Source organism: Citrus clementina, unplaced genomic scaffold (assembly GCF_000493195.1).
Source record: "Citrus clementina cultivar Clemenules unplaced genomic scaffold, Citrus_clementina_v1.0 scaffold_3, whole genome shotgun sequence".
Taxonomy (NCBI): domain Eukaryota; kingdom Viridiplantae; phylum Streptophyta; class Magnoliopsida; order Sapindales; family Rutaceae; genus Citrus; species Citrus x clementina.
Genome location: NW_006262339.1, coordinates 7,528,257 through 7,541,537, shown reverse-complemented (window position 1 = coordinate 7,541,537; position 13,281 = coordinate 7,528,257). Strand labels below are relative to the sequence as shown.

The 13,281-nt window shown below is 36.7% G+C and overlaps 1 protein-coding gene across 1 annotated transcript in view; it reads left to right on the top strand.

Annotated features, from left to right (window-relative positions):
• Nucleotides 1-12,954, top strand: part of LOC18047300 (formin-like protein 20) — an 18,669-nt gene extending 5,715 nt beyond the window's left edge. The window contains 15 exon segments of the mRNA XM_024186945.1: nt 15-54; nt 56-508; nt 696-822; nt 3,169-3,240; nt 3,658-3,756; nt 3,876-3,917; nt 8,471-8,551; nt 8,648-8,698; nt 8,783-8,864; nt 9,273-9,367; nt 10,148-10,219; nt 10,299-10,415; nt 11,270-11,338; nt 11,438-11,504; nt 12,038-12,954. Of these exon segments, the coding sequence (XP_024042713.1) occupies nt 15-54; nt 56-508; nt 696-822; nt 3,169-3,240; nt 3,658-3,756; nt 3,876-3,917; nt 8,471-8,551; nt 8,648-8,698; nt 8,783-8,864; nt 9,273-9,367; nt 10,148-10,219; nt 10,299-10,415; nt 11,270-11,338; nt 11,438-11,504; nt 12,038-12,201 (1,631 nt within the window). The 3' untranslated portion in view covers nt 12,202-12,954.
• Nucleotides 12,955-13,281: the final 327 nt, after the last annotated feature.

Genomic DNA, 13,281 nt, shown 5'->3' with positions numbered 1-13,281 from the left:
CACCCCCTTTACAGGAACTCCACCTCCACCTCCACCACCACCAATTAGAGCTCCAACAACCACCGCCTCCCTTAATTCGTGGAATACCGCCTCCACCACCACCTCCACCAACACACGGTGCCCCTCCTCCGCCACCTCCTCCAGAGCGTGGGGCACCACCACCACCACCTCCTCCAATGCGTGGAGCCCCACCACCTCCACCTCCTCCTGCTGGTGGGGGGCCACCTCCCCCACCTCCTCCACTGCGTGGAGCTCCAGCTCCGCCTCCACCACCAGGAGCTCGTGCTCCACCTAGACCACCGGGTGGTGCACCACCTCCGCCACCACCTTTAGGTGCTAAAGGACCTACTGCTTCAGCACCTCCACCTCCAAAAGGTCGTGGACTTACTCGAGCTACAGCTATGGCACCTCGAAGGTCTTCCTTGAAGCCTTTACATTGGAGCAAGGTAACAAGGGCATTACAAGGAAGCTTATGGGAAGAACTGCAGAGACACGGGGATCCTCAAATGTATTATTACTTTGCTTACAACATATGGTTTCTTTTACTATTACACATGTTCTTATGCCATAAAAGATCATTTTCTCATTATTTACTGAAAATTTTGAAGTACCTTATATTTGATTTAATATTTTAAGTTATGGTATTAGAACCTTTCTAGCATCTGATATTCTGATTTTCTGACTTTTTGTCCTAGTGCACCTGAATTTGATGTGTCAGAGTTAGAGAGCCTTTTTTCTGCAACAGTCCCAAAACCTGCCGACTCAGGTAAAGCTGGAGGTCGTCGCAAGTCCGTTGGGTCAAAACCTGACAAAGTCCACCTGGTAATTCAGTCATTTAAATATTTTCATAAAATTTCTTTTTTTTTTGAAAGTTTATTATGGTGATTCTTTTATTGTTCACTATTTGTTTCTGGATATCATCTTTTTATTTTATTTTTTAAAATTTTCTTATATTGCTTGTCAGTATACTTTTTCTTGCCTTCTTTTACTATAAGCAACTGAAAATTCTGTTGCAGAAGATTCAATTTAGCTTCAAACATTGCAAGTGCATTATGATAATTTTAAAATTAAGTTCTAGTCTATTGTCAACCTGAAACTTGAGTTGATAACTGTAAACCAAGTAACTGATTTTCTTTAGCAATTTACAGTTTAAGCATAGGGAAGCATAGATTCTTTTTAGCTATATTCCTTCATTCCTTGAGATGGATGGTTTCAGAATATGAAACATGACTTTTTTTTTAAATATTCTTATTTTTAAATCTAGATTTTAGTATAATTCCTTGAAGAAATTTAATATAAGGCATTGCACGAAGATTAAATTTGAAATGGAATGTTTATCCCTTTTCTTGGCTCTTTTGGTCTGCATAAATTGGTTTATGTTCAAACTGAGGAGCTTGAGGATGTAACCTACTACTATATGATTTCTCAATTTGCACAGGTTTCTCTTTTTCTTCTCATATTTTCAGATGCATATACAAATTCGTATATGCATGAATGTATCTGTGTGTCCACTGTATTAACAATAGATTGGAGGCTCCGTGATTGTAAACTACTACAGCTGATTTTGTTTACTGAATATTTTCTTTTCACCTGCACTCATAATTTAAGAGTTTTTTGGCTTCTCAACATATATTAATTTTACTCCTGGTGTATGTCTATTACCCAATTGATGGTCATCCATATACCAACAAGTAATCTTGAGTTCTTTAAATTGTGTGGATTTGAGATACGTTCAATTCCTACATAACAATCTAAGAGACTGGACTAGAAGATGTGATTCTATGTTATGTATATCCAGTATAGGTTAGATGAGTTTAAACCAATTGATTTAGTGGTTCACTGTAAGCTGTTCAAATAGTTGGATCATAATTCAACACCTGAAATTATCTATATAATCAAACATCTGAATCTATCATCATTATTCTTGTAAAAAATAACATCCGTTAAGAAAACAGAATTAAGTGAATTTTATCCTGAGTCACAGCATTGAGGTGACCCAAATTTAGCGAAGGCTGAAGTCGACTTGAATGGTTATGTTTATATTACAGTATGGAAGCAGTAATATTAGTTTATAGAATTTAGAGTATCTGTCTGACATTATGTTATTAATCAATGACGATGCATTATATGTTACATAGTGCTGCCTGTCAAAAAATATATGTTACATAGTGTTATATCATATGATTACCAATTTTGGATTGATTATAACTTGTATACAATGTATAAAAACTGGAGTAGTGATGCATAATCATATGGAACCCATCCTTATAAAACCCTGAAGTATGGATGAACTCATGGTTAAATATGTAGCCGGTGAACATAGTAAGCATATGCGATGGGTTTGCTAGGATGAAAAATAGTAGAAATATTGTGATGGGGGTAAGAATAGGACTGGCGCATCTGCTTTTATTGCTTGGTTTTCAGTTTCCAGTCTTGGACACTGGTACTTTTTTAATACCAAGATCCATTCTTAACTTGAAATGGAGTGGAAAAAAATTATGTTGAGGCTGGCTTGCTGAAGTGCATTTCTGTACAGGTTAAATTTGTGGGCGTAAGTTGGGATCTTTTGACGAATGTAAAATTTATCAGAAATTCAAGAATGCGTCTTGCCTTTCATTTTGAATTTGATTGACGAAGATGGTTTCTAAAGTTGAATATATATATTTATGAAGTTTGGTAGCCATGCTTTCTACCAATGCTTTTCATCTTTTGGGCAATGGGGCATATGACAGGGAGAAACAGTTTGTTGCTAAACTATCTGCCAAAAGGAACCTTTGCTCATGCATTGCTTCTCAACTTTATTTTGTAGAAGGAAGATATTTTTAGGATGATTGCAAGGAGAATCTGCACAGGAATAATCTATATTTTATTTTCTACTTCATCCACTATCATGATGACGGAAGTGTTATCTGAATATTAGAAAATGAGTATTGACATGCATGCTGCCGTTTATATTGATGGTTAAAGCCGAATTTATTGGACTAGATTTACGTATAATAGGATCTTTATCAGGTTTTTGTAGTGGACTTCTAGTCCTTTTTTTACTGTATACCATTAATATACTTTGTTTTGTGTTTCTTTTACACACACACACACACACATATATTCTTTTTTGTCTTATGAACATTACCTAATGTCTTACTTATGAGTTTATTGTTTTTATTGTAGATTGACCTCAGAAGGGCCAATAACACTGAAATTATGCTCACAAAAGTTAAGATGCCACTTCCTGATATGATGGTAGGTACAACATTGTCAAAATTCCATCTTTTACTTATGTTTTCATATGATTAGTGTGTGGACATGATGTCCTCTCTTTTTATGTAGAGATGGGGTATTTTAGATAACAATTTTAATGTATGTGGTGGGCCTGGACTGTGAAAAAATGTTAATACGGTATCTTTAGTTTGTCTGTTCATATATGGCAATTATTTGTCATTTATGGCAGGGAGAAGATAACATTGAGGTGATTTTTCTCACTGTGTTTGTACATGCAATATTCTTTTACATGTCTTGGAGCTGGATGGATGTGCTTCTAGTCCATGCCAGTGATGGTGCTTATGGAGCTTCCATATTCACTACAGTAGACAAATACAATTTATATGTGAGTTTACTTAGCATCGTATTAGCTAACCGCATATGTGTGCATTTTCTCAGGTCGCTGTTCTAGCAATGGATGAGTCAGTGTTAGATGTTGATCAAGTGGAAAACCTGATAAAATTTTGTCCTACAAAAGAGGAGATGGAACTACTGAAGGTGAGGTTTTGGCATAAATTATGATACCTTTTTTGTTTCCTTATAAAGTTCAAGTGTGCTAGTTATATGTTGGTTCCCTCCACCACATACCAATTGTTGTTTGCTTTATTTTCTACCAGAACTACACTGGCGACAAGGAGAACTTAGGGAAATGTGAGCAGGTATGCAACAATTTGGTGTGACTACATCTTGTTTAATGCTATTTTTATGATACCAATTTTTTCCACTGAGGCTATTGATGAAAGATCATGTACCTGTGTTTAAACTATTTCTCTTCTGAAACTAGTTTGGTGTCATCTTATATTTGGGGTTGTAAATGTGTTGCATATGATAATACATACATTTTCTATGTATATTCTGTTTTACTGTTTTGGTTAACTATTTCCATGTAGTACAACTCTTGATACTCGCCCATCTAATATATATATATATATTGTGGAGAAATTTAGTAATTTTTTATTGATTTTCAAACAATACAATTCTAGATTAATAGATATGTGTAGAGGACAATAGGAAAGGAAACTAAATCAAATCCCTTCAAATTAGAGATTGACAACTATCAAGATCTCCTATCTAAGGCATCAATTTTTGTAGTAAAATATAGCTAGGTGTTCTCCTACACTCCCCCTCATGCTGGTGAATGGATATTGTCCATCTCCAGCTGGCCTATTATACACTGAAACACCTTGCTAATCAAACCTTTGGTTAACACATTTGCTAGCTGGCCACTAGTAGATACAAATGGAGTGCAAATTAGGCCACTGTCCAGCTTTTCCTTTTATGACGTGCTGGTCAACTTCAATGTGCTTAGTGCAATCAGGCTGAATTGCATTGTATGCTATACTAATAGCTGATTTGTGTATAATAAAGCTCAAAGTGCTTCCCACTGATCTTCAGTCTGTAGGACATTTGTTACAGTAGCTCCAATTCCTAATGCTATCTCTAACTCAGTCTTACATTGATCTAGTACTATGTTGCTCTACTCTCAACTCACAGTTGCATCAGGAAGTACAATAACTTCATGTGACTCTATCAACAGTACACCCTGCATAGTCTGCATCAGTATAGGCTTCAAGTGTCAGCCCTTCTCCTTTTTTGAACAAAATTCCCTTCCCTGGTGTTCCTTTCAAATTTTGCAAGATCCTGTATACAACTTGAAGATGAACTTTTTTGGGATTATGCATAAATTTATTCACAACACTGACTGCATAAGTTATGATAGGTCCAGTGTGAGAAAGATAAATCGGTTCCCCTACAAACATCTGTTATGTCCCTTTATCCACTGCTGCATTTTCATGAGCTTCGCCAAGTCTATGGTTCGGTTCTATAGGGCTCTCAGCTGGCTTACACCCTATTTTTCCTGTTTCCTTCAACAAATCCTCTATGTATTTTCATTGTGATACAAAGATTCCATGCTTTGAGTGGGCACTTCTAATGGTAAGAAAATACTTCAATCTATTGAGTTCCTTTATCTCAAAATCCTTAATTAAGCATCTCCTTAAAGCTTCCCTTTCTTCCAAATCATTTCCTGCTACCACAATGTCATCTGTATACACCAGTAGTGTTGTTACTCCCCCTGAAGCTTAATGTTTCACAAACAAAGTATGGTCAGCTTGGCTCTGTTTATACCCCATGGCTGTCATGACCTTAGCAAATCGCCCAAACCAAGCTTTAGGAGATTGTTTCAGACCATACAAGTCCCTTCCTTTTTTTCAAAAAAAAAAATATATATTGCACACTTTCTTTCCTTTTAAATTCAAACCAAGCTGGAGGTATTTCCTTGTAAATCTCTTCATCCAGATCGCCATGTAAAAAGGCATTCTTGACAACAAATTGTTGTAGACTCCACCCAATATTAGCAGCTAAAGATAATAATACTCTCATAGTGTTCACTTTGGCAACTGGAGCAAGTGCTTCCAAATTGTCAATCCCATAAGTTTTGAGTATACCCTTTGGCTACCAACCTAGCCTTATACCTTTCAAGGGAGGCATCCGCCTTATATTTAACAATGAAAACCCATTTGCAACCCATTGGACTCTTCTCTTTTGGTAACTCCATTAACTCCAACGTCCTACCTTTGTTCAAGGGCTTCCACTTCTATTCTCATAGCATTTCTCCACTCCGTATGACTTAGTGCCTCAGATATTGTCTTAGGAATGGTTATGGTGTTTCGATGTGTGAGATAGGTTCTGTGGGTGTCTTGACAACTTTTCATTAGAAGTAAAGTGAGACCAAAGATATAAAGGACGTTGGATACATTTTCGGGTGCCTTTTCTAATAGCAATAGGAAGATCATTGTTATTATCTTGATTAGAGCTAGAAATATTTTCTTGAGAAGGTACGGTGTAATTAATTGCCTCATTACCAGGGGCTAATTCCAATTCTTAGATTTACATAGGTTGAATAATGGGTGCATTTCTCCTTTAATAAGTCAGTACTGGGCAAGAAGTACTTTGAACCTGTTTATCCTATCCCAAAAGCTTAGAGTTGGGAGGTTTTCAGGTTCCATAGAAATAGAACTAGGATTTGGAGGACTTTGAGGATTAATAGGAGTAAGAGGTAGAGGATTTTTTATGTTTGTAGATGAGGAAGGAGAATGAGAGTCAAGTTCCAACGACTGTATGTCTTTGTCCTTATCTAATAAGTGATGTCTACCTCTGAAGATAAGGTTGAGTGAAATAGCGTTCTTTTTCAACTAAATGTACATCAGCTGACAAAGAACTTTCTTGTAGGAGGATGAAAGCATTTATATCTTTTTGAGTTGGGGAATAATCAACAAATACACGGATAAGTGCTCGTAGATCCAGTTTTCCCCTGTTATGAGGGTGAATATGAACAAAAGATACATAACCAAAAATTTTGGGAACAAGATGGTTAGTAGTGTGGAAGTCTGGAAAATATTTTGAAAAGCTGCACAGGGCTTTTGAACCATGGATGAGCTCTCCACTACTTAGGGTTCAACAATGACTCCTCTTCTATCTTTTTCGGCTGAATTATAGCAATAGTCTCCTTCCAATGATGGCAAGTTTTCTTTCTCCAGTACTTGTACTCAAACGATGTCAAACACCCCATTTAGTCCAGTTAAGAATTCATAAATCCTATCTTTTTTAACAAACCTTTTCATAAGGCAACATCGGCATTGCACTTCATTTGAAAACATTCATAATGGTGCATCTCTTGCCACAAAATTTTTAATAAATTAGCATATTCAGTAATAGAGCGACCTCCTTGTTTAGTTGCAAAAATCTTGGTTTTGATCTCATAAATTTAAGCAGCATCACCCACCTTGGAATAAGTTTTTTCAACAGCTTCCCATATTTCCTTGGCTGGGGTCAAAAACATACCTGTGTCACTGATATCTGGGACCATCGAATTCCACAGTCAGGACATAACCATAGAGTCTGCTTCATCCTAGGCATCAGATCTGGGATCCCTTGATTTGTGTTCAGTACCAAGTAGGTGACTAATTTTTCCCTGAAACGTTTAAACAAACTGAGTCCACTTTGAATAATTTTTCCCGTCCAGTCGATAGGCTGCCTGAATGTTCTGCAAATCCCCTGTTGATGGAGTACCCATGCTGTCACCATTTCTGTTGTCACTTAATTGAGTAGGGGGAGTGTTGGGTTCATCAACAATCTTAGACATGGTTGGAATATGAAAATAATTTCAGGGAGAAAGAATTCAGCGATGAAGGCTAAAAGAAAAGGAAAAAAATTTCCCAAGGAACCTAATAAGGCTCTGATACCATGTGGGAAAATGTAGTAAAGTTTTATTGATATTCAAACAATACAATTCTAGGTGAATATATGCATGTAGAGGACAATAGGAAAGGAAACTAAATTAAATCCCTACAAATTAGAGATTGACAACTATCAAGATCTCTTATCTAAGGTATCAATATTTACAGTAAGATATAGCTACGTGTGTTCCCATTGTGTGTGTGTGCGTGTGTGTGTGCGTGCAGTTATCTATACCATCTTTATGATTTATGGTTACAATAAAAATATATTACGAAGCATTTAGAGAACCTTCTTAGATAATGGCTATAACTTAGCCATACCTCTGAAACAGCTCTCCTGCAAGGGTTGTATTTTTATCGTCCTTATTTGCACCATCTTTCCACGACCTGTACCTGTGCCCGAGTCTTCTTGGGACAGATGGTGGCGTCTTCTTTTCCTAACAATGCAACTTAATATTCTTGCCTCTCTTTCATGATGATACCAATGAAATCCTTGGTTCTATGCATATTGGAACATGTGTATTTTTGTAGACGAGTGTAGCATGAATGACTATAATCATCCTTGGTCCATTGAGATTATTAGATATGTTAAAAGCATGGCCCTGGATGGATTGACAGTGCTTTGGGCTGGATGAAGGTTTTGAAAGGCCAAGGGATGCCTCGAGAACTGGAAGTGGTTAATATTTTCTTACTGATTATGTCTGTCGATAGGATTTAATGCAAAATGGAAATGGTTCCTTGTTGGTCGAAAACATTGTGATGGCTATAACTTGATATGGTTGTGTCTTATAATTTGCTAGCATGTCTTCAATTTTGTTTACTTCTTGGTTTATGTCTCGGTGTTTTTGTGATTCAATGAACAATTTTATCCGTACATGGTAGGTACACTTGAATGCATGTTGGATAAATTTTCTTGAGTATAAGGTTTGAACAAATTTCTTAATTTGATGTTCATATATGTTTTTTACGTCCAGTACTTTTTGGAGCTGATGAAAGTTCCACGAGTGGAGTCAAAACTAAGAGTATTTGCTTTCAAGATTCAGTTTGGCTTTCAGGTTTGGCGGTATCTGCATTGTCGGTTTATAATTATTTGATGATTCTGTTTAATTAGTTCTTTCCTTTGTTGTCTTAATCTTGAACATCTTTTGCAGATTTCAGAATTCAGAAAGAATCTAAACACAGTGAACTCTGCATGTGAAGAGGTATGCACTTAATGATATTGACTCTTTCCGTGCAATATATATACTTTCCATTTGACCTGAGGCACTTGTTCATTGGCTAAGTAGGTTCGGAATTCCATCAAATTGAAGGAAATTATGAAAAAGATTCTTTATTTGGGGAATACATTAAACCAAGGAACCGCAAGGGGTAAGTACCTTAGTGGTAATTGAGGAATTATTTGTCAGAGTTGAATGCTTAATTTCATTGGAAAGTTGAATGCTCCTTGAAGTGCATGACATTATTTAATGAAAGGACTTATAATGTGCATCCACACTTTGGGCCTACTTTACTTTCTGCTGTAATTAACATATTTCAGGATTGGATAGAAGACAGCTTAGTCAAATAGTCTTGTGAATAACCACTAACCACGGAAGCTTGAGCTTATAGATATTGGCCCAACAAGAGGATTATGGACTCAAATAAGTAATATCAATAATTTCTAAACACATGCTAATCACATTATACTATTCGCTTAAGTATCTTCTACTGTAAGAAGCTCTTTCATGGTTACATTTACTCAGTCATTAAAAATTTCTAAATTTCTAATTTGTACAGGTTCTGCAGTTGGATTTAAGCTGGATAGCCTTTTAAAACTCACAGATACGCGTGCTTCCAACAGCAAGATGACACTGATGCATTATCTATGTAAGGTAGGTTCACTGCATTTCTTTTTTTACCTTTTTCTGGCCAAATAAACTTCATATTATAAATTTGGTTATTGTGGAAGAAGAAAAAATATATTTGTTCTCAATAATCATAAATCCATTTTGAAAGTAATAAAGCTCAGCCAAGGGCTGCACTCTTTATATTGCAGGTTATCCCCTTTTGTTTTTTAATTTTATATCATGGTTAATCTACAAATTAGTGGTAAAACCGTTTAGGTCTTTGATGGAGAATAAGGTTAGGTAACCCTGTTAAGTGTTAAATCAGTAGGAATAAGTTAAAAAAAAAAATTAAAAATCCAGATAATTGAAGTTTTTGTCAATATGGATTCTATCAAATGTTAAAATAGGACATCGCTCCTGCTGTGATAGCAATCATCCTCTTGTTGTGCACTTTCCTTTCAGCATGTGAGGAGACATCAGCAATAGGCTAGATCTAGACTTGATTCTTCTTTCCATTTTATTCGTATCCGCAATGGTTGAAAATTTTGAAATGGCTTTGAATGCCTAGATTCATATCAGAAGTTTGTTCATTAAAAAAGGAATCTCCATCTTTTACATTCTTTTAGAGTATTCAACTGTTTTTATGTATCTCATGTATGTTGGTCACCTCGTCTCTCTTACTGATTTAATAAACCTTGCTGGGCCTGGCAATTCTAGATTAGGTTCATCTTCATTGCTGGATACATCTCTCCCTTCTCTGTGTGAACGCTATTATGATATTAGTTGATTCTCTTACTTAAGCATTCTGTGCATTCTGTGGAGCAGGTCCTTGCTGCTAAGACTCCAGCACTTCTGGATTTTCACTTGGATCTTGTTAGCCTTGAACTAGCATCTAAGGTATCAATTTGTTTTCAATGTATCTGTATTTTTGTAGTTTTATTATTTTTGTTTACACTGGGATCTCACTGCAATGCAGATACAATTGAAGTCTTTAGCTGAAGAAATGCAGGCTATAATCAAGGGATTAGAAAAGGTTAGACAGGAGCTTGTTATGTCTGAAAATGATGGACCTGTATCTGAAGTTTTTTGTAAGGTATAGTTTATTTTGCCAACTTTAAGACAATAACTTTAGTTTACAACTAGTTTTGGATCTTATTCAAAACTATTTACTAGTAATTTTACACTTCGACAACCTATGAATTTTACTTGAGAGTTCTAAGTTGTTACATAGTGTTAATATGCCCTTAAAATTTAGGGGTCAACAAGAATACTGGAGTAAAGATAAGTTTATATGGCAAAGCACTTGCCTTAAAGACGTATTTTATTCTTGTGCTTCTTGAGGGTTGAGAATATTACTGGAGACATTCCAAATAATTCGATGTAAAAAGGGATATGATATTCTTTTGTGGGGTTGGAGAACTTCCAACTTTAGTACATGGGCCATCTTTTTCCTCTCCTTCTTGAAACCCAAAGGGGTTGGTGGGCTGACGAACAAAATAACTTGGAAGTTAACTCCAGCCACTCCTTCGGGTCATTTGCACGAAGGTTTTATATTTCTTCTGGACCTTGGGCATTTTTTTTTTTTAATCTTTTTTGGTTGTGGGTCTTGCCTGGAATTGGTGATTACTCTATCTGCCAAACAGTGGGAGGGGGATTCCTGATCATTAGACAAGATAAGACTAAGCGTTTTATGCCCTTTTTGGTTGGACTATCAGATGCTTTGTTTCTTATCTCCATCTTTTGGCATAACTTGGTGGGAAGGGAAGTGATATCACTAGGCTAAAATACTGTTAGCAGCTACAAGTTTCCTTAGATCAGCTTATTATCTATTCAGCTAGAAAAGTAGCAGTGATAGTTAGGCCTTTATTTTGCTGGTTTCTTGCATTTTTTAAAACTCTCCTAACACCTGTTTTTTTCATTATAAAATAACAATAATAATAATTTCAGACACTGAAAGGATTCATTTCTGTTGCTGAGGTTGAGGTGGCATCTGTAACAAATCTCTATTCTGTGGCGGTAATAAGCTCTCTCTTAAATTGTCTCCTCAATACCTTATCTTTTATTATCAACATGATGTGCTGATCACGTCTTAAATCACTATCATCTGGTGGACAGGGTAGAAATGCAGATGCCCTTGCATTATATTTTGGTGAGGATCCTGCTCGTTGCCCATTTGAGCAAGGTAAATTATGGACATAATATCCTCACTGCTTTCCAGTTTGATGTATAAATTTTCATTTTGATAGAGATTGAAGTGTGTCTACAGCTTATGGGACACTGCATGTTTCTTAATGCCTGTGTCTTTTGCTAGTTTCTTCTACAGTCAGTCCTCATCTGAAAACTAGGGCCATGATGTATTCTATTTAATTAAGCTAATTTTGTGAGAAATGGTTTTGTGTGGAATGGAATAGCACTGGGGTAAGTAAGATTGGGTGAAGACTCTAAAGATGAGAGTGAATGAGGATGACAATCTGTGTTGTTGAGACCAAAGTAAGGCATTTAGCTTTCTTGAGAGACCGACTCAATTAGTATGATGGATGAATGTAGGGATGGTTGAGGACAAAAGAAAAAAGAAAGGGAAAGACATGAAGGCAGATCTAGACTGAAGTTTGAGTATACTCTAGTTAATCTTGTTTCTAATATGTTAGTCATTTGCTTGTATCATGGGGAAATACCAAAACTGATTACATTTATTTGTTTGACTGATCACTGCAGTTACTGCAACTCTGTTAAATTTTGTGAGGTTGTTCCGAAAAGCACATGAAGAGAATGTGAAACAGTCTGAATTGGAGAGGAAGAAAGCTGAGAAGGAGGCTGAGATGGAGAAGGCTAAGGGAATTAATCTTACAAAGAAGAGTGTGAAGTTTGCTGATGGTTGACTGCTTTCTGTCTCCGCATGGGAAATTTAGCTCCCGCCATACAGCAGAAGTCTGCCGTGATATTTTATTTGAAAGACGGCAAAGATGCTGCTGTCATGACTGGTTGACACCTCCTGCTGCCCAGTGTGGGTGCCATGATAAGCCTTCGAATGGTGATGTAAATGAGGCAAAAGGGCCTCTCCTTCTGGCCTGCCGACTTGACATGTTTGATGGGATTCTGATCAGTGCTTGACCGGTCTCATTGACTACATCACGTGATGAGTGGATAAAGTGGTTGACATGCAGTGCAGGTCCCCTACATGGTCAATGAAGAAGATTGGTTGGCCTGTCTGACGTCATCTTCAGGAGAAATTTTGTAGTCCTTGGGCATTGACAGTCCCTCTATGTAGGCAGTTAGGTTTTGGCTCTACTAATTCTTTCCGCACCAGAACAGGGAGGCCTCTGGCATTGTAAAGCACGAAGACTCGGATCTCCCTGTACCATGAAACCATGTACAAAGATCTAACCTCTCTCTTAGTTAGGATTCAATTCTTTTTCTTGTAACATAGAATTTTATTTTACTTTTGATTAGTTGAGAGTTTTTGGCAGGAGCCCATCACGAAAAATATTGTACAGTGATCAGGTTCAGATAGAGCAATTAGAAGATGGGCTTCCTGTAGTGTAATTGTAATATAGTATAGAGGCTGCAGGTCTGAAGCCGCTTGTTCCCTTCATTCAATTCTTCAATCAAAATTTGATTCAAGTGTTGTCATTGCTTCTCGTCGTCTTTTCACTATTCTGCCTTTACCATTCTTCAGAAATTGCATCACTAGATTCACTTTATGACAATTTCGATAAACTACTAAATCTTAATCATACATTATTGTATTAATTGCCTTTAGCACACGACACAAAATTTTCAATAAAGAACCACAACCAAACACACGGTAGACACACAATACGGTAAGCTAGCTCACAAGACTTTTTGCACAATAGGGGCAAACATAAGCCAAGTCACAAGATTTTTACACAGCACATCATTTAAATTATGAAACAGAATAAACCATGCATCCAAAATAACGAAAACCTACCATATTTTTC